At 44.6% G+C, this 21874-nt stretch overlaps 1 protein-coding gene across 3 annotated transcripts in view; it reads left to right on the top strand.

Moving 5' to 3' along the window:
• Positions 1-21874, top strand: part of mindy4 (MINDY lysine 48 deubiquitinase 4) — a 305544-nt gene that overhangs the window by 8394 nt on the left and 275276 nt on the right. For 2 of the 3 annotated variants that reach the window (XM_068015668.1, XM_068015689.1), the window contains exons 2-3: positions 12881-13000; positions 20784-21016. In XM_068015668.1, the coding sequence (XP_067871769.1) occupies positions 12881-13000; positions 20784-21016 (353 nt within the window). The other variant, XM_068015679.1, reaches the window with a different exon arrangement.

Below are 21874 nucleotides of genomic sequence, written 5' to 3'. Positions count from 1 at the left end.
CGAGGGATGGATCTGCGGAGGGGGGGAGCGAGGGATGGATCTGCGGAGGGGGGGAGCGAGGGATGGATCTGCGGAGGGGCATACGAACATGCGAATTAGGAGCAAGAGTAGGCCACTTGTCCCCTCGAGCCTGCTGCGCCATTCTATAAGTTCATGGCTGAACATATTACTTCACATTTCCACCTACCTCCGATAACCTTCCACCCCCTTGTTTATCAAGAATCTATCTACCTCTGCCTTAAAAGTATTCAAAGACTCTACTTCCACCACCTTTTGAAGAAGAGAATTCCAAAGATCCACGCCCCTCAGAGAAAAAATTTCTCCTCATCTCTGTCTTAAATGGGCGACCCCTTATTTTTAAACAGTGACCCCTAGTTCTAGATTCTGCCACAAGGGGAAACATCCTTTCTACATCCACACTGTCAAGACACCTCAGGATATATTATGCTTCAATCAAGACGCCTCTTACTTTTCTAAATTCCAGCGGGTACAAGCCTAGCTTGTCCAGTCTTTCCTCATAAGACAGCCCGTCCATTCCAGTTATTAGTCTAATAAACCTTCTCCAATGCCTCCAATGCATTTACATCCTTCCTTAAAGAAGGAGACCAGTACTGTACACAGTACTCCAAATGTGGTCTCACCAATGCCTTGTATAGCTGAAGCATAACCTCCCTACTTTTGTATTAAATTCCCCTCATGATAAACGATAACATGCTATTAGCTTTCCTAATTACGTGCTGTACCTACAAACTAACCTTTCCGATTAATGCACTAGGACAACCAGATCCCTCTGCACCTCAGAGCTCTGCAATCTATCACCATTTAGATAATATGCTTTTTTATTCCTCCTGCCAAAGTGGACAATTTCACACTTTCCCACATTATTCTCCATTTGTCAGGTCTTTGCCCACTCACTTATCCCTTTGTCGCTCCCTTATATCCTTTTCACACGTTACTTTCCTACCTATCTTGGTGTCATCAGCAAATTTAGCAACCAAGCCCTTGGTCCCTTCATCTAAATTATTTGCAGAAATTGTAAAAAGTTGAGGCTCCAGCACAGATCCCTGTGACACACCACTCGTTACATCTTGCCAATCAGAAAATGACCCATTTATGCCTACTCTCTGTTTCCTGTTAGCTAACCAATCTTCTATCCATGCCAATATGTTACCCCTACACCATGAGCTTTTATTTTCTGCAATAACTTTTGATTTGGCACCCAATCAAATGCCTTCTGCAAATCTAAGTACAATACATCCACCGGTTCTCCTTTATTCACAGCACATGTAACTCCCTCAAAGAACTCCAAAAGATTCGCAAGTGGGTGGAAGGTTATCGGGGATAGGTGGAAATGTGGAGTAATCAGTTCAACCATGAACTTATTGAATGGCTGACTGGCCTACTCCTGCTCCTAATTCCTATGTATGTATGTATGTACATATGAACCTCCTTCCTAATGTGTGTTTCTCAGAATTGGACAGTATAGCTGAGGCCTAACCAGTGATTTATAAAAGTTTGTCATAATATCTATGTATAACATGCCTCAGATCTGACTGAAAGTGTCCTCGAGCTCGTCCGAATACATTACCAGACAATCTGTTTTAATGATGTTGGTTGAGGGATAAATATTGGCCAGGACATTGGGGATAACTCCCCTGTTCTTCTTTGAAATAGTGTCATGGGATCTTCTGCATCCACCTGAGAGGGCAGACAGCACTCAATTTAACATTTCAACTGAAAGATGGCACCTCCAACAGAGTAGCACTCCCTCAGCACTGTGCTAGAGTGTCAACTTTGATTTTTCTGCTCTGGTCCTGGAGTGGGACTTGAACTCACAACTTTCCGACTCAGTGATGAGAGTGCTACCAACTAAACCATGGCTGACACTGATATTTTATTTAACATTTCATCACTTTCTCATTCTTCTGTTGAAAGACAGTATTTCTCTTGGTGTATAAAGGACTCTACTTTCCTAGTTTGACCCAAAAGTATTTTCCAAATTAGTGACCTCTTTATGATGGAAACAAACCCTAGATAACACTATCCCTAAACAGAAATTAGTGAATTGGGTAGAGTGTCGAATTATAGTTGAAACTATGTGACTTCTTTTACCAAATTGTGGATGCCTGTTCATTAGCTTTCACAACCAGGTAGCATCTTGCCATGACTGTTAAACCCGATACTGGCACTTCACAACTTTCTGGACTCAGCATCTAGTTCTGAAGAAGGGTCTCTGACCTGAAACGTTAACTCTGCTTCTCTTTCCACAGATGCTGCCAGACCTGCTGAGTATTTCCAGCATTTCTTGTTTTTATTTCAGATTTCCAGCATCCGCAGTATTTTGCTTTTAATCTAGTTCAGCAATTTCAGCTCATAACCACTGCTCCATTTTTTTGGACACAGGTGCTGATAATGATTCTGCTGTTGTCATTTACTGCTCCTCTGGATCCATCTTTTGCTTCTTTACTTGTCCCATTACCACCCTCGTTTTTCCTTGCACCATCATACATTTTGTCATTTAATCACTCCTGCCTTCCACCCTATCACAGACCTTTCCGTTTGCTTTTTCCTCCCCTCCCCCCTTTGTCTGCCTCTGTACTTGCTTAAAACCTGTTGTATCTGTAACATTTTTCAGTTGTGATGACAGGTCACCGACCTGAAATGTTAACTGTTTCTCTCTCCACAGATGCTGCCTGACCTGCTGAGTATTTCCAGCATTTTCTGTTTATGCTTTTAATGACTTTTGGCTATTATATGTCTGCCCGAGTTCTGGTAGACAGCACTAAGATGTTCAGATATTACACTTCCTTGTTTATTGAGAGTGCCTTTCGAAAAAAAGCAGTTGTTTGCTGGGTTAAAATCCTGGAACTTGAGGGAAGTAAATTTACAGGCTACGGGCATTGAGCGGGTGAGTGGGACTGACTAGATTGCTCCATGGAGAGCTGGCTTGGACTCGATGGGCCAAATGACTTCCCGTGTCGTGAATTACTACTCTATTTTGATTTCACTGAGAATATCACAGATCACACGAAAAAATATAACAGTTTGCTGTGCTTTGGTTTTCAGGCCCTGTTCCCTTTCCCTGTTTGGTTCTTGAATGTAAAGTACTTAGCTACATATTGGAACAGTGCGTATACTTGAGTATGCGCCTAAGAAAGTAATTATTGATCTGAGTATAGGCTGCAGCTCAAATTCAAACTGCTGTGCTTTAATATATAATAACCTATTTCCACATCAATACATATTCCTAACTTTGTGCAATTGACCAGGGGTGGGCACCCAGACTGTTTTTTCTGTTCCTTCCACCATACTTAAAGGTAATTTAAGCTTCTACTCAACAGTGTGTGTAGCTGGGATCCCTGGTCAGAATGGCTCAGTATCACACCCATTTGATTTAGACCCTGAGCTTTCAGGGGCATTGTGCAGTTTGGAAGTGTTATATATTTCTTCTCAGATTTTTGATTTTTATATAAATTTTGATTTTTAAAGTTGAAAAGTGAAATTATTTAAAATAGCCAGCACTATCCCTGTAGAAATTGACCAGTAAAAGCAGTTATTGTGCAGTTGATTGTAATTTGAAAGTGTCTGATATTGAGGTGTAATTTTTTGTATTGTCCCTGCCGAAGATGATGGTGAAAAGAAAATCGAGATAGGTAAAGCTTAAAGGTGAAGCTGAGTTTCTGATTTTAGCTAAGGTGGTGATATGGGCATTGCAAGTTCGGACAGTAGAAAATGGGATGAGAAGGTTATCCTGTGTAGAATGGCCTATATGCTCTGGAGTTTAGAAGAACGAGAGGTGATCCCATTTGAAACGTGTTAGATGGGGAGATGGTGGCTTGATGGTAATGTCACTGAACAAGTAATCCAAAGGCCCAGGCTAATCTCCCAGGGACACAGGTTCAAATCCCACCACAGCAGCTGGTGGAATTTAAATTTAATTAACTAATTGAAAGCTAGGCTCAGTAATGGTGCCATGAAACTATCATTGATTATCGTAAAAACCCATCTGGTTCATTAATGTCCTTTAGGGAAGGAAATCTGCTATCCTTACCTGATCTGGCCTACATCGGGCTCCAGATCCACTGCAATGTGGGTGACTTTTAACTGCCCTCTGTAATGGCCTGCAAAATGCAAAGGGCAATTAGGGATGGGCAACTAATTCTAACCTTGCCAGCCATGCCCACCTCCCATGGAAGAATTTAAAAAAATGTAAAATTTGTAAAGGGCTTGACGGGATAGATGCTGAGAGACTGTTTCCCCGGCTGGGGAATCTAGAATATGGAGTGGTTGTCCCAGGATAAGGGGTCGGCGATTTAAGACTGAGATGAGGAGAAATTCCTTCACTCAGGGTTTTCTTTGGAATTCTCTATCCCAGAGAGCTGTGGATGTTTAGTCATTGAGTATATTCAAGGCAGAGACTGATTGATTTTTAGACTCTAAGGAATCAAGGAATATGGGGGGGAATTGGAATTGAAATAGACGATCAACCATGATCTTATTAAATGGCAGAGCAAGCTTGAGGGGCTAAATGGCCTACTCCTGCTCCTAGTTCTTACGTTAAAATGGTTCTTGCTCCTGATCGCTGTCCAGTGATTTCTGATGCAAAGCGTGTCTGGATATTGGGTGAAGACAACTCAGCTGAAATGCTCACCATAGACAAATGGACGGAAAATGCTGCTGATAAGATTATTTTTGAAATGGTGAGGAACTAGGAATTGTAGACCAGTGTTTCTCAAAATGGGCTCTGTGGATCCCAGGATGAGTAACAGCTGGAGGTGAGCTTGTTGCAAACAGGGAAGTGGGTGCAGAGCGCGGCTGCCACATGTGCAGCACCACTATCTGAACTTTGAGGGGAGTGCTGAGAGCGGCAGGCAGATTGCAAGGTCGTGTGCACCAGCTGAGTTCAGTCTTGTTCAAGAGAGGGGAATTATTTTTAAATATCTAATAATGATATCCTACTAAACTCAAAAGGGTGCTAAAATACAAGTTTGCCCCAGGTATTGAGATATAATTTAGGTGGAGGTTCGTGATTACTCATCCATTTGAAAAGGGGTCCTTCAAGCAAGAAAAGGTTTGAGAACCACTGCAAAGAGAATTGGGAGTCCAAGTGCACAAACTGTTAAAAGCTAATAGATGGTACAAAAATAAATCAAAAAGGACAATGGATTCAGTTTGGGGCACCGTACATCAGGGGGCTTGGAGCGGATGCAGCGCAGATTCTCCAGAATAATACCGGGGCTCGGGTTAACAGGAGGAAAGTTTGCAAAAACTTGGCTTGTATTCTCTTGAGTAATAAAATTGAGAGGTGATTTGATTTTAAGTGTTTAACATGTTAAAAAATTTGTCCTGGATGGTGTCGAGCTTCTTGAGAGCTGTTGGAGCTGCATTCATCCAGGCAAGTGGAGGGTATTCCATCACACTTCTGACTTGTGCCTTGTAGATGGTGGACAGGCTTTGGGGAGTCAGGAGGCGAGTTACTCGCTACAGAATTTCTAGCCTCCGAGCTACTCTTGTAGTCACAGTATTTATATGGCTGCTCCAGTTCTGGTTGATGGTAACCCCTAGGATGTTGATGGTTGGGGATTCAGCGATGGTAATGTGTTGAATATCATGGGCAGATGGTTAGATTCTTTCTTGTTTGAGATGGTCATTGCTTGGCACTTGTATCACGCGAATGTTACTTGCCACTTATCAACCCAAGCCTCAATGTTGTCCAGGTCTTGCTGCATATGGGCATGGATTGCTTCAATATCAGAGGAGTCACAAATGGTGCTGAACAGTGTGCAATCATTTGTGAACATCCCCACTTCTGACCTTATGATGGAGGGAAGGTCATTGATGAAGCAGCTGAAGATGGTTGGGCCTAGGACAGCATCCTGAGGAACTCCTGCAGCAACGTCCTGGGACTGAGATGATTGACTTCCAACAACCACAACCATCCTCCTTTGTGCTAGGTATGATTCCAACCAGTTTTCCCCCTGATTCCCATTAGATTAGAGATACAGCACTGAAACAGGCCCTTCGGCCCACCGAGTCTGTGCCGACCATCAACCACCCATTTATACTAATCCTACACTAATCCCATATTCCTATCAAACATCCCCACCTGTCCCTGTATTTCCCTATCACCTACCTATACTAGTGACAATTTATAATGGCCAATTTACCTACCAACCTGCAAGTCTTTTGGCTTGTGGGAGGAAACCGGAGCACCCGGAGAAAACCCACGCAGACACAGGGAGAACTTGCAAACTCCGCACAGGCAGTACCCAGAATCGAACCCGGGTCCCTGGAGCTGTGAGGCTGCGGTGCTAACCACTGCGCCACTGTGCAGTTTGGCTAGGGCTCTTTAATGCCACTTGGTCAAATGCTGCCTTGATATCAAGGGCATTCACTCTGTCTTCATCTTTGGAATTCAGCTCTTTTGTCCATGTTTGGACCAAGGCTGTAGTGAGGTCTGGAGCTGAGTGGCACTGGAGGAACCCAAACTGAGCATCAGTGAGCAAGTTATTGCTGTTTAATTGCTGCTTGTTCGCACTGTCGATGAGAGTTTCTGTCACTTTGCTGATGATTGAGAGTAGACTGATGAGGTGGTAATTGGCCAGGTTGGATTTGTCCTGCTTTTTGTGGACAGGACATACCTGGGCAATTTTGCAATTTTCCACATTGTTAGGTCAATGCCAGTGTTGTAGCTGTATGGACCAGCTTGGCTAGCGGCGTGGCTAGTTCTGGAGCACAAGTCTTCAGTTCTACTGCTGGGGTTTTGTCAGGGTCTATAGATTTTGCTGTATCTAGTGCCTTTAGCTGTTTCTTGATATCATGTAGAGTGAATCAAATTCCCCTGATCGTCTTCAAAATAGTGCCATGGGATCATTTACATCCACCTTAGAGAGCAGAAAGGGCCTCAGTTTAATGCCTTATCTCAAAGATGGCACCTCTGACAGTGCAGCACTCCCTCAGTACTGAACTAGATTGTCAGCCTAGATTTTGTGGTTAATTCCCTGGAGTGAGACTTGAACCCACAGCTACCAACTGAGCCATGGCTGACACCAAAGGAGGTAGAAATCAGCCATAGCCTAATTGCATGACTAATCAGATTCAAGAGTCTGAATGGTCTCCTCCTGTTCCTATGCTAATTTATGAAGATTATCTGTTTGGACAGAGACTCATAGGCTGGGATCAATGGAACTGTGCCTTAATATGAATTCTATGGGCTGAGGATATGCAGAAGGGCACGGGAGTTGGAAGTAGTGATTGGAGATGCTGCCAAACTCTAACAAGTTCTGTGTGCAATCAGTGCAAGGCTTTTGCATTTTGACTGAAAAAGTTACAAAATGCATGTATACCAAAATACCAATTTAAAATTCTTGGAATGCCAAGTGAAAAAAAAACATGCTCAGTCACTAGACCAGCGGTTCTGTTTCTAAGCCAAAGCATGTGCTTTTTACTGCCCATTTGGACTGTTTTGTGTGGTTCTGGACACCCTGATTTAAGGAGCACATCATTGCACTGGATTTGACCAAGGAGAGTGACCAGGATGATTCTGCGATTTAGGATTCTTGAATCATAGAGAGACCCTATAGGGCTGAATATTAGAAAGAGCAAAGGCAAGAGGAAGCATAGCCCAGGTTTTGAAAAGGCTTTAATACAGCAGGCTGTTAAACTTGGACCATCAGCACAGAATTAGAGGCTATGAATTTAAAGTTAACATACCTCAAGCAAGATTTGAAATTGGAAGGAATTATATTCCAATTGAACTATGACTGTGAAGAAAAAGAGAGAACTTGCATTTTTATAGTGCCTTTTCATAACCTCAGGACATCTTAAAGTGCTTTACAGCCAATGAAGTACTTTGAAAGTGTAGTCACTGTTGCAATGTCGGAAACTTGGCAGTTAATTTGAGCACAGTAAGCTCCTGCAAATAGCAATGAGATAATGATCAGATAACAAAAACAAGAAATGCTGGATTCACTCAGCAGGTCTGGCAGCATCTGTGGAAAGAGAAGCAGAGTTAACGTTTCGGGTTAGTGACCCTTCTTCGGAACTGATAAACTGATAATGATCAGATAAACTGTTTTTGTTTAGTGATGTTTGTTGAGGGATAAATATTGACCAAGACACCAGGGAGAACTGCCCTACTGTTCTTCTTCTTAGTAGTTTTCATGTAACAGACACCTAAATCATGCAATCATTTTTATCTTGATTAAGACAAATATTGATCTGATGGGAACAAAATAGAAGGTTAGAAGGCTGAATACAGAAGGTTTTGTGCGGAGGCGGTGGCGCAGTGATATTGTCACTGGACTAGTAACCTAGAGACCCAGGGAATTGCTCTGGGGACATGGATTCAAATCCCACCACAGCAGAAGGTGGAATTTGAATTCAATTAATAAATCTGGAATTAAAAGCTAGTCTAATGATGGCCATGAAACCATTGTCGATTGTTGTAAAAACCCATCTGGTTCACTAATGTCCTTTCGGGAAGGAAATCTGCTGTCCTTACCTGGTCTGGCCTACATGTGACTCCAGACCCACAGCAATGTGGTTGACTCTTACATGCCCTCTGAAATGGCCTAGCAAGCCACTCAGTTGTATCTAACCACTACGAAGTCAATAAAAATGAAACCGGTCGGACCACCCAGCATCGACCTAGGCACGGAAACGACAACGGCAAAACCAGTCCTTTCAACCCTGCAAGGTCCTTCTTACTAACAGCTGGGGGCTTGTGCCAAAGTTGGGAGAGCTGTCCCACAGTCCAGTCAAGCAACAGCCTGACGTAGTCATACTCACGGAATCACACCTAACAGACAATGTCTCAGACACTGCCATCACCATCCCCGGGTATGTCCTGTCCCACCAACAGGACAGACCCACCAGAGGTGGTGGCACAGTGGTATACAGTAGGGAGGGAGTTGCCCTGTGAGCCCTCAATATTGACTCTGGACCCCATGAAGTCTCATGGCATCAGATCAAACATGGACAAGGAAACCTAAGGCTGATTACCACCTACTGCCCTCCCTCAGCTGATAAGTCAGTACTCCTCCATGTTGAAAAGCACTTGGAGGAAGCACTGAGGGTGGCGAGGGCACAAAATGTACTCTGGGTGGGGGACTTCAATGTCCATCACCAAGAGTGGCTCGGTAGCACCACTACTGACCGAGCTGGCCGAGTCCTAAAGGACATATCTGCTAGACTGGGTATACGGCAGGTGGTGAGGGAACCAACAAGAGGGGAAAACATACTTGACCTCGTCCTCACCAGTCTGCCTGCCGCTGATGCATCTGTCCATGACAGTATTGGTAGGAGTGACCACCGCACAGTTGTTGTGGAGACGAAGTCCCGCTTTCACATTGAGGATACCCTCCATCATGTTGTGTGGCACTACCACCATGCTAAATGGGATAGATTTCGAACAGATCTAGCAATGCAAAACTGGGCATCCATGAGGCACTGTGGGCCATCAGCAGCAGCAGAATTGTACTCGACCACAATCTGTAACCTCATGGCCCGGCATATCCCCCACTCTACCATTACCATCAAGCCAGGAGACCAACCCTGGTTCAATGAAGAGTGCAGGAGGGCATGCCAGGAGCAAAATGAGGTGTCAACCTGGTGAAGCTACAACACGGGACTATCTGTGTGCCAAACTGCATAAGCAGCATGCGATAGACAGAGCTAAGCGATCCCATAACCAAAGGATCAGAACTAATCTCTGCAGTCCTGCCACATCCAGCCGTGAATGGTGGTGGACAATTAAACAACTAACTGGAGGTGGCTCCACAAATATCCCCATCCTCAATGATGGGGGAGCCCAGCACATCAGTGCGAAAGATGAGGCTGAAGCATTTGCAACAATCTTCAGCTGGAAGTGCCGAGTGGATGATCCATCTCGGCCTCCTCCTGAAGTCCCCAGCATCACAGCCAGACTTCAGCCAATTCGATTCACTCCGTATGATATCAAGAAACGACTGAAGGCACTGGATACTGCAAAAGCTATGGGCCCTGACAAAATTCTGGCAATAGTACTGAAGACGTGTGCTCCAGAATTGGCCGCGCCCCTAGCCAAGCTGTTCCAGTACGGCTCCAACACTGGCATCTACCCTGCAATGTGGAAAATTGCCCATGTATGTCCTGTGCACAAAAAGCAGGACATGTCCTACCCGGCCAATTACCGACCCATCAACCTACTCTCAATCATCAGTAAAGTGATGGAAGGTGTCATCAACAGTGCCATCAAGCGGCACTTGCTTAGCAATAACCTGCTCAGTGATGCTCAGTTTGGGTTCTGCCAGGGTCGCTCAGCTCCTGACCTCATTACAGCCTTGGTTCATACATGGACAAAAGAGCTGAACTCAAGAGGTGAGGTGAGAGTGACTGCCCTTGACATCAAGGCAGCATTTGACCGAGTTAGGCATCAAGGAGCCCTAGCAAAACTGAGGTCAATGGGAATCAGGGGGAAAACCCTCCGCTGGCTGGAGTCATACCTAGCACAAAGGAAGATGGTTGTGGTTGTTTGAGGTCAATCATCTGAGCTCCAGGACATCACTACAGAAGTTCCTCAGAGTAGTGTCCTAGGTCCAACCATCTTCAGCTGCTTCATCAATGACCTTCCTTCATTCATAAGGTCAGAAGTGGGGAGGTTCGCTGATGATTGCACACTGTTCAGCACCATTTGTTACTCCTCTGATAGTGAAGCAATCCATGCCCATATACAGCATGACCTGGACAACATTGAGGCTTGGGCTGATAAGTGGCAAGTAACATTCGCGCCACACAAGTGCCAAGCAATGACCATCTCCAACAAGAGAGAATCTAACCATCTCCCCATGACATTCAGCGGCATTACCATCGCTGAATCCCCCACTATCACCATCCTAGGGGCTACCATCAACCAGAAACTGAATTGGAGTAGCCATATAAATACTGTGTCTACAAGAGCAGGTCAGAGGCTAGGAATCCTGTGGCGAGTAACTCACCTCCTGACTCCCCAAAGCCTGTCCACCATCTACAAGGCACAAATCAGGAGTGTGATGGAATACTTTCCACTTGCCTGGATAGGTGCAGCTCCAACAACACTCAAGAAGATCGACACCATCCAGGACAAAGCAGCCCACTTGATTGGCACCCCATCTACAAACATTCACTCCCTCCACCACCGACACCCAGTGGCAGATGTGTGTACCATCTACAAGATGTACTGCAGCAATGCACCAAAGCTCCTGAAACAGCACCTTCCAAACCTGCGTCCTCCACCAACTACAAGGACAAGGGCAGCAAATGCATGGGAACACCACCACCTGAAAGTTCCCCTCCAAGTCACACATCATCCTGACTTGGAACTATATCGGAGTTCCTTCACTGTCGCTTGGTCAAAATCCTGGAACTCCCTTCCTAACAGCACTGTGGGTATACCTACCCCAAATGGACTGCAGCGGTTCAAGAAGGCATCTCACCACCACCTTCTCAAGGGCAATTAGGGATTGTTAATAAATGCTGGCCTGGCCAGCGACACCCACATCCCATGAATGAATAAAAAAAAATGTTATGACTCCTTAACTGCTGGAGCAGTGAAAATGCCATGCTGAGTAAGGTTTGTGTGTACAGTTAGAGTTAAACTGGAGTTTTGCTCAAGTTCCCTTTGGAAGCAGTGGAAACGTTGTAGATTCTTAGGAACAGGAACAGTCATTCAGCCCCTCAAACTCTTCTGCTAGTCATTAGAATGGTTGATCTGTATCTTAACTCCATTTATCTGCCTTGGTTCCATAACCCTTAATACTCTTGGATTGCAAAAACTTGTTTTAAAGTTTTCAACCTTTGCTCCAGGGGATTAAATTGGTGTTTTAAGGTCTGTGGTAGCCCAAATTTGACAGAGCATTTGAATGAGTTGAGGGTCTCTGCCTCAGCTACCCTTTCAGGCAGTGAGTTCCAGCCCCCCATAACCTTCTGGGTGAAAAAGTTTTTCCTCATCTCCCCTCTAATCTTTCTACAATCACTTTAAATCTATGCCCCCTCGTCATTGACCTCTCTGCTTAGGTGAATGGACCCTTCACCTCCATTCTATCCAGGCCCCTCAAAATTTTGTACATTTCAATCAGATCTCCCCTCAGCCTTCTCCGTTTCAAGGAGAACAACCTCAGCCTATCCAGTCTTTCCTCATAGTTGCATTTTTCCAGTCCTGGCAACATCCTCGTAAATGTCCTCTGTACCCTCTCTACTTCTAGACTCTGCAGCCAGGGGAAATAGCCTCTCAGCATCTACCCTGTCAAAGCCATCTCAGAATTTTATACGTTTCAATGATAATAACTTTCATTCTTCTAAACTCCAGGGAATATAAGCCCATTCTACTCAATCTCTCCTCACAGAGCAACCCTCTTATCCCATAGACCTTTGCATGTCCCCTAAGGCAAATATATCCTTCCTTAGGTATGGAAACCAGAACTATGCACAGTACTCCAAATGTGGTCTCATCAAGGCCTTGTATAATTGCAGCAATACTTCCTGAAGGCTGAAGTACTGACTCATGGGTGTTGATTATTCTGAATATATCAGTGAATGTTAAGGAGGAGTCTCCACTCAGCTTGAATCTTTCCTCCTCATGCACTTTGCAGCAACGCACCGGGTAGCATTGAGGAGAGTGCGGAAGGTGACCTTTGTGACTTAAGTGGCAGTGCTGCTGTGAATTTAAATTATGACATACAAAGAGATTTGAGGTTCAAACATTGCAAACAAAATTTAGTTGGCTGCAGTATTGCTACCTCAGGACGATGCATATTACTAGTATTTGTATGACTGAACTCTGAAATGATCTGTCCTAGTTAGAAGAGAAAAAAAATGTTTTTGCAGCTGATTTTTAATGTATTTTCCCTTCCCATCCCTGCAGGGTTTAAAGAAGACTATTTCTGCTATGGACCAGGAACTTCCTCGCACAGAGGGCGGCATTAATACACGAAATGAGCTGAAGAAAGTGCTGCACCTGGAATCACTTTATAAACAGAATAAGGTGAAGAAGGATTGCTCTTCATTTGCTGAATGCATGATGGAAGCTGGAACAAACAACAAAGCCCATGCGATCGGCGATGGCTTTCAAGTATTGTCTTCATTTATAGCTTGACAATTCAGAACTCTGACGCAAGCTTACTTGCTAATGTGATTTTAGTCCTCCATTGGACCAAGCTTGAGTGTGTTTTTACCTATAAAATATCAGCAATGTACATTCTCCACTGCCACAACATTAAAGCAAGCCTACATGGCTTGTATGTAGACCTTTCTGAATTCCTTTGGGTTAGGTAAAAGATATAGAATCTTACAGCACAGAAGTGAACCATTCAGTCCATTGTGCCTATGCCAGTTCTTTGAAAGAGCTATCCAATTAGCCCCACTCCCCATTGCTCTTTCCCTGTACCTTTGCAGTTTTCTCTCCATCCAGTTCCCTTTTTGAAAGTTACTATTGAATCTGCTTTCACCACCCTTTCATGCAGTGAGGAATTCTAGATCAGAACAAGTTGCTATGCAAAAGAAAATTTCCTCACCTATACCCACCTCACCCCGATTCTTTAGCTAATTTCCTTAAATCTGTATCCTCTGGGTACTGGCCCTTGTACGTGCCAAGTTCATAAGGTGTGCTATGGTTAAAATATTGTCAGCTATAGAGCAATAGATTCCCAGCTGTTTAAGCATAGAGTCTTGCCATGGAGTAAGCCCTCATCAGATTAATTTGTCTGTCGTTTTTCGACTGAGTCGAAAAACTAGAGATGGGGTTACTGTCCAGCTTTTCAAGTGTGACTGCAGCATTCATTCGTTAGGTTGTTATAAGCTTCATCTAGATGGCTGAACCTGTAGCTGGTGATAAGCACATTAGAATTAGAATTAGAATATTACAGCGCAGTACAGGCCCTTTGGCCCTCGATGTTGCGCCGAGCTGTGAAACCATCTGACCTACACTATTCCATTTTCATCCATGTGTCTATCCAATGTCCACTTAAATGCCCTTAAAGTTGGCGAATCTACTACTGCTGCAGGCAGGGCATTCCACGCCCTTACTACTCTCTGAGTAAAGAAACTACCTCTCACATCTGTCCTATATCTATCACCCCTCAACTTGAAGCTATGTCCCCTCGTGTTTGCCATCACCATCCGAGGAAAAAGACGCTCACTATCCACCCTATCTAACCCTCTGATTATCTTATATGTCTCTATTAAGTCACCTCTCCTCCTCCTTCTCTCCAACGAAAACAACCTCAAGTCCCTCAGCCTTTCCTCGTAAGACCTTCCCTCCATACCAGGCAACATCCTAGTAAATCTCCTCTGCACCCTTTCCATAGCTTCCACATCCTTTCTATAATGCGGTGACCAGAACTGCACGCAATACTCCAGGTGCGGTCTCACCAGAGTCTTGTACAGCTGCAGCATAACCTCGTGGCTCCGAAACTCGACCCCCCTACTAATAAAAGCTAACACACCATATGCCTTCTTGACAGCCCTATTAACCTGGTTAGCAACCTTCAGGGATTTATGCACCTGGACACCAAGATCTCTCTGCTCATCTACACTAACAAGAATCTTCCCATTAGCCCAGTACTCTGCATTCCTGTTACTCCTTCCAAAGTGAATCACCTCACACTTTTCCGCATTAAACTCCATTTGCCATCTCTCAGCCCAGCTCTGCAGCCTATCTATGTCTCTCTGTACCCTACAACATCCTTCGGCACTATCCACAACTCCACTGACCTTAGTATCATCTGCAAATTTACTAACCCACCCTTCTACACCCTCTTCCAGGTCATTTATAAAAATGACAAACAGCAGTGGCCCCAAAACAGATCCTTGCGGTACACCACTCGTAACTAAACTCCAGGATGAACATTTGCCATCAACCACCACCCTCTGTCTTCTTTCAGCTAGCCAATTTCTGATCCAAAGCTCTAAATCACCTTCAACCCCATACTTCCGTATTTTCTGCAATAGCCTACCGTGGGGAACCTTATCAAACGCCTTACTGAAATCCATATACACCACATCCACTGCTTTACCCTCATCCACCTGTTTGGTCACCTTCTCGAAAAACTCAATAAGGTTTGTGAGGCACGACCTACCCGTCACAAAACCGTGCTGACTATCTCTAATGTACTTATTCTTTTCAAGATGATTATAAATCCTGTCTCTTATAACCTTTTCCAACATTTTACCCACAACCGAAGTGAGGCTCACAGGTCTATAATTACCAGGGCTGTCTCTACTCCCCTTCTTGAACAAGGGGACAACATTTGCAATCCTCCAGTCTTCCGGCACTATTCCTGTCGACAATGACGACATAAAGATCAAGGACAAAGGCTCTGCAATCTCCTCCCTAGCTTCCCAGAGAATCCTAGGATAAATCCCATCCGGCCCAGGGGACTTATCTATTTTCACACTTTCCAAAATTGCTAACACCTCCTCCTTGTGAACCTCAATCCCATCTAGCCTTGTAGCCTGAATCTCAGTATTCTCAACAACATTTTCTTTCTCTACTGTAAATACTGACGCAAAATATTCATTTAACACTTCCCCTATCTCCTCTGATTCCACACACAACTTCCCACTACTATCCTTGATTGGCCCTAATCTAACTCTAGTCATTCTTTTATTCCTGATATACCTATAGAAAGCCTTAGGGTTTTCCCTGATCCGATCCACCAATGACTTCTCGTGTCCTCTCCTTGCTCTTCTTAGCTCTCCCTTTAGATCCTTCCTGGCTAGCTTGTAGCTCTCAAGCGCCCTAACTGAGCCTTCACGTCTCATCCTAACATAAGCCTTCTTCTTCCTCTTGACAAGCGCTTCAACTTCTTTAGTAAACCACGGCTCCCTCGCACGACAACTTCCTCCCTGCCTCACAGGTACATACTTATCAAGGACACGCAGTAGCTGCTCCTTGAATAAGCTCCACATTTCGATTGTTCCCATCCCCTGCAGTTTCCTTCCCCATCCTATGCATCCTAAATCTTGCCTAATCGCATCATAATTTCCTTTCCCCCAGTTATAATTCTTGCCCTGCGGTATATACCTGTCCCTGCCCATCGCTAAGGTAAACCTAACCGAATTGTGATCACTGTCACCAAAGTGCTCACCTACATCTAAATCTAACACCTGGCCGGGTTCATTTCCCAGTACCAAATCCAATGTGGCATCGCCCCTGGTTGGCCTGTCTACATACTGTGTCAGAAAACCCTCCTGCACACACTGGACAAAAACTGACCCATCTAAAGTACTCGAACTATAGTATTTCCAGTCGATATTTGGAAAGTTAAAGTCCCCCATAACAACTACCCTGTTACTCTCACCCCTGTCGAGAATCATCTTCGCTATCCTTTCCTCTACATCTCTGGAACTATTCGGAGGTCTATAAAAGACTCCCAACAGGGTAACCTCACCTCTCCTGTTTCTAACCTCGGCCCATACTACCTCAGTAGACAAGTCCTCAAACGTCCTTTCTGTCGCTGTAATACTCTCCTTGATTAACAATGCCACACCCCCCCCTCTTTTACCATCTTCTCTGTTCTTACTGAAACATCTAAATCCCGGAATCTGCAACATCCATTCCTGCCCCTGCTCTACCCATGTCTCCGAAATGGCCACTACATCGAGATCCCAGGTACCAACCCATGCTGCAAGCTCACCCACCTTATTCCGGATGCTCCTGGCGTTGAAATAGACACACTTTAAACCAGGTTCTTGCTTGCCAGTGCCCTCTTGCTTCCTTGTAACCATATCCCTGACCTCACTACTCTCAACATCCTGTACACTGGCACTACAATTTGGGTTCCCATTCCCCTGCTGAATTAGTTTAAACCCCCCCGAAGAGCACTAGCAAACCTCCCCCCCAGGATATTGGTACCCCTCTGGTTCAGGTGAAGACCATCCTGTTTGTAGAGGTCCCACCTACCCCAGAAAGAGCCCCAATTATCCAGGAAACCAAATCCCTCCCTCCTGCACCATCCCTGCAGCCACGTGTTCAACTCCTCTCTCTCCCTATTCCTCGCTTCGCTATCACGTGGCACGGGCAACAACCCAGAGATAACAATTCTGTTTGTTCTTGCTCTAAGCTTCCACCCTAGCTCCCTAAATTTCTGTCTTAAATCCCCATCTCTCTTCCTACCTATGTCGTTGGTGCCTATGTGGACCACGACTTGGGGCTGCTCCCCCTCCCCATTAAGGATCCCAAAAACACTATCCGAGACATCACGAACCCTGGCACCTGGGAGGCAACATACCAACCGTGAGTCTCTCTCGTTCCCACAGAACCTCCTATCTGTTCCCCTAACTATGGAGTCCCCAATGACTAATATTCTGCTCCTCTTCCCCCTTCCCTTCTGAGCAACAGGGACAGACTCTGTGCCAGATATCTGTCCCCCATTGCTTACCCCTGGTAAGTCGTCCCCCGCAACAGTATCCAAAACGGTATACCTGTTGTTGAGGGAAACAGCCACAGGGGATCCCTGCACTGCCTACTGGTTCCCTCTCCTTCCCCTGACGGTAACCCATCTACCTACTTCTTTTACCTGAGGTGTGACTACCTCCCCATAACTCCTCTCAATAACCTCCTCCGCCTCCCGAATGATCCGAAGTTCATCCAGCTCCAGCTCCCTAACGCGGTTCTCGAGGAGCTGGAGTTGGGTGCACTTCCCACAGATGCAGTCAGCAGGGACACTCTTGGCGACCCTTACCTCCCACATTCTGCAGGAGGAACATATAACTGCCTTAATCTCCATTCCCACTATTCCAAATTCCCAACAAATCTACTGAAAAACCAAAAAAACAAAGTCAAAACTTGTTAGGTTAGCAATCCAACGGACAGAACTTCCCAAATAAAAAGTTTACCTTATCAACACACCAGAGTCCTTTTTTTTGGTTAGAGGAGGAGGGTGGGTGGGAGACACTACACGTGTAGTGTCTCGGGTACAGCCACCACACAAATATATACCCTTTTCCTTACCCAGCAGTCCCCTGGTCCTCCGAAAACAAAAGGGAATTCACTTTTAAACTTACGCTGAAATTGACTTCTCAGCTGTAAGCCCGTTCACGCACCTCCGTTGCTATCAACGCTGCAGTCACCGAAACTAAAAGAAAGAGATTCTAAACCACACAAATATATACCCTTTTCCTTACCCAGCAGTCCCCTGGTCCTCCGAAAACAAAAGGGAATTCACTTTTAAACTTACGCTGAAATTGACTTCTCAGCTGTAAGCCTGTTCACGCACCTCCGTTGCTATCAACGCTGCAGTCACCGAAACTAAAAGAAAGAGATTCTAAACCACACAAATATATACCCTTTTCCTTACCCAGCAGTCCCCTGGTCCTCCGAAAACAAAAGGGAATTCACTTTTAAACTTGCGCTGAAATTGACTTCTCAGCTGTAAGCCCGTTCACGCACCTCCGTTGCTATCAACGCTGCAGTCACCGAAACTAAAAGAAAGAGATTCTAAACCACACAAATATATACCCTTTTCCTTACCCAGCAGTCCCCTGGTCCTCCGAAAACAAAAGGGAATTCACTTTTAAACTTACGCTGAAATTGACTTCTCAGCTGTAAGCCCGTTCACGCACCTCCGTTGCTATCAACGCTGCAGTCACCGAAACATCAGACCTTTTTATTTTTTGTTGATGTTTGCCACACTTTTACCAGTTTTTCCAAATGTGTTTGCTATTTGTTTGCCTCTACATAAATCAAATGTGATTAACAAACCAATAACTGAATGGCATTCAGATTTTGTATCCATTTTAGAGTAGAGGTAGGTGGAAATCTTTTGACAACTCTCACTTCATTAGGATAATTGAAGAAGATAAACTTGGGAGGGCCAAGCATGCTTTCTTGGGGGCTACTGAAAGCACATTTAGCCTAGCAAAAAACATCGCAAGGCACTTCACAGGAATGTTATAGAGTCAAAGAGAGATATAGCACTGAAACAGGCCGTTTGGCCCACCGAGTCTGTGCCGACCAACCAGTATAAATGGGTGGTTGTTTTGGCACAGACTCGGTGGGCCGAAGGGCCTGTTTCAGTGCTGTATCTCTCTATGACACCCACTTATACTAATCCTACATTAATCCCATATTCCCTACCACATCCCCACCATTCTCCTACCTACACTAGGGGAAATTTACAATGGCCAATTTACCTATCAACCTGCAAGTCTTTGGTTGTGGGAGGAAACCGGAGCACCCGGCGGAATCCCACGCGGTCACAGGGAGAACTTGCAAACTCCGCACAGGCAGCACCCAGAACCGAACCCTGGTCACTGGAGCTGTGAGGCTGCGGTGCTAACCACTGCACCACTGTGCCGCCGCAAACAGACAAAATTTGAGACCGAGCCACATAAGGAGATACTAGGAGAGGTGACTAAAGATTAAAGAGGTAGGTTTTAAAGAATACCTTAAAGGATGACAGAGAGATTTAGGGAAATGATTGAAATTGGGGATGCTCAAGAGGTCAGAATTAGAGGAACACATATATATGTAAGAGGGTTGTGGGGCTGGAGGAGGTTACAGAGATGGGGAGGGATTTGAGAATGAGAATGTTAAAATCAAAACGTTGCTTGACCAGGAGCTGATGTAGGTCAGCAGGCACCGTGGTGATAGGTGAAGGGGAGGGACTTAGTGTGAGTTAGGATACAGACAGCAGAGTTTTGGATGACCTCAAGTTTGCAGAGGGTAGATTGGGGAAGACCAACCAGGAATGTGATGGAATACTCAAGTCTAGAGGTAACAAAGGCACGAGTGAGGTTTTCAGTGGCAGATGAGCTAAGATGGGCGATGTTATAGAAGTGGAAATAGGCAGTCTTAGTGATGGTGTGAGTTTTTTTTCATTCATGGGATATGACCGTTGCTGGCAAGGGAATATGTGGTTGGAAGCTCCTCTTGGGGTCAAATGTGACACCAAGGTTGTGAACAGTCTTGTTTCATCTCAGGTAGTTGCCAGGTTGGCAGCTAGGGACCGGAGTTTGGAGCGTGGATGGAAAACAATGGCTTTAGTCTTGCCAATATTTAATTGAAGGAAATTTCTGCTCATCCAGTACTGGATGTCAGATAAGCAGTCTGATCATTTAGCAACATTGGAGGAGTTGAGGGAGGTGGTACTGAGATAGAGCTGGGTGTTGTCCAAGTACATGTGAAAACTAACACTGTGCTTTCAGATGATGTCGCTGAGGGGCAGCATGTAGGTGAAAAATAGGCGAGGCCAAGGATAGATCCTTGAGGGATACCAGAGGTAATGGTGTGGGAGCAGGAAGATAAGCCATTGTAAGTGATACTCTGGCTACGATTCGATAAGAATGGAACCAGGCTAGAGCAATCCCATCCAGCTGGATGACATTGGAGAGGCGTTGGTGAAGGATGGTGTAGTCAGCCATGCCACCTTTTCTCCTTTAAGATGCTCCTTAAAACTTACCTGTTTGACCATGTTGGTCATCTGACCTAATACCTCCTTATGTGGCTATGTATCATATTTTGTTTTATAATGCCGCTGTGAAGTGCCTTAGGATGTTCCATATTGTTAAAAGCACTAAGTAAATATAAGTTGTTGAGGGAATTTTGGAGCTTGGGCCTGTGGCAATTGAAGGCACAGCTGCCAATGGAGGAGGCAAATCAGGGATGCTGAAGAGGCCAGAATTGGAGAAACATGCATCAGCCATATACTATTTCTGGATGACTTCTTGTAAGAGACCCACAAATGTTATACTTTGCAATGATGATTGTTGACTCATCTAATCTTATTGAGTATGTTACACCTTTTTTCTTTTAAACTGTTTTGCAGGCTCAGCTGATGCCTTTAAAGACAATGCTTGAGATAATCACAAAATATTTCCTGGACAGTTATGAGAACACAAAGATAATGGCAAGGGACAATTTTCGAGCACCAGCTATAGTAAGCCAAAGAGCAACAGGAGTGCGTTTTGACAATACCTTCGTAAATATCTATGACCTCTCTGATGAGGACAAAGGTGGAGGCGTAGCATTTCATGACTTGAATAAATCAGAGACTTGCAGGTATAATAAGTCTGATACTGGTGCATGACAATTGATTTATAATATTGGAAAGGTATCCTCACAGTGAAAGAACAGGCAACAAGAAGTGTAAGGAACTCGGGCTCAAACTTTGACAATGGAATCGACAATGAGACTAGTCAACTTGTAACAAGTCAGAAAGATTTATTAAGTATAAAACTTAACAAAACTAGACAATAATTTACAGGCTCAGACAGGCTTTACTTCCCGTTTAACTGTGGATGGCAGAGCACGATAGGACTTGTTACGTAATCTTCTCTTGCTTGTAGTTTCGTCTTCCGTGCTGCTGTGAGCCTGTCCTTTGTGACGGTCTCCTTCTCCACTGTGTCAAGGGTTTTTGTCTCGTGCCTTTTATACAGTTTCCAGCGCCTGGGCCTTTTTGGTCTGATGTGATTTGTACATAAAAGTACATTTTATCAGTTACAATCCAAAACCGTTTTGATCTGTCCTTGCAGTTACATGAGTCTTTCATCTAAGCCCGCATGAGCAGCAGTCAAAAAGTTCATCCAGAGCTTAAAATTCAACATTTAAAATTGAATATTTACAATTTTCCCGCAGAAGTCAGTAATGTTGAGGTTCAAATGACACCAGAGCTGAGAGATTATAACTTTATCAGGGAAGACTGAACAAGGTGAGGTTCTTTTTTCTAGAAAAAAGACTAAAGGGTAACCTGATGGAGGTCTTGAAAATTACGAAAGGGTTTGACGGGGTAGAGAAGATGTTTCCACTTCTTGGGGAGTCCAAAACTAGGTGGTTATAAATGTGAGATAGTCACTAATAAATCCAATAAGTAAGTCACGAGAAACTGCTTTACACTGAAAGTAGTTAGAATGTGGAACT

This window comes from Heterodontus francisci, chromosome 2 (assembly GCF_036365525.1).
Source record: "Heterodontus francisci isolate sHetFra1 chromosome 2, sHetFra1.hap1, whole genome shotgun sequence".
In the NCBI taxonomy this organism is placed as follows: Eukaryota; Metazoa; Chordata; class Chondrichthyes; order Heterodontiformes; family Heterodontidae; genus Heterodontus; species Heterodontus francisci.
This window is presented reverse-complemented; position numbering and strand designations above follow the sequence as displayed.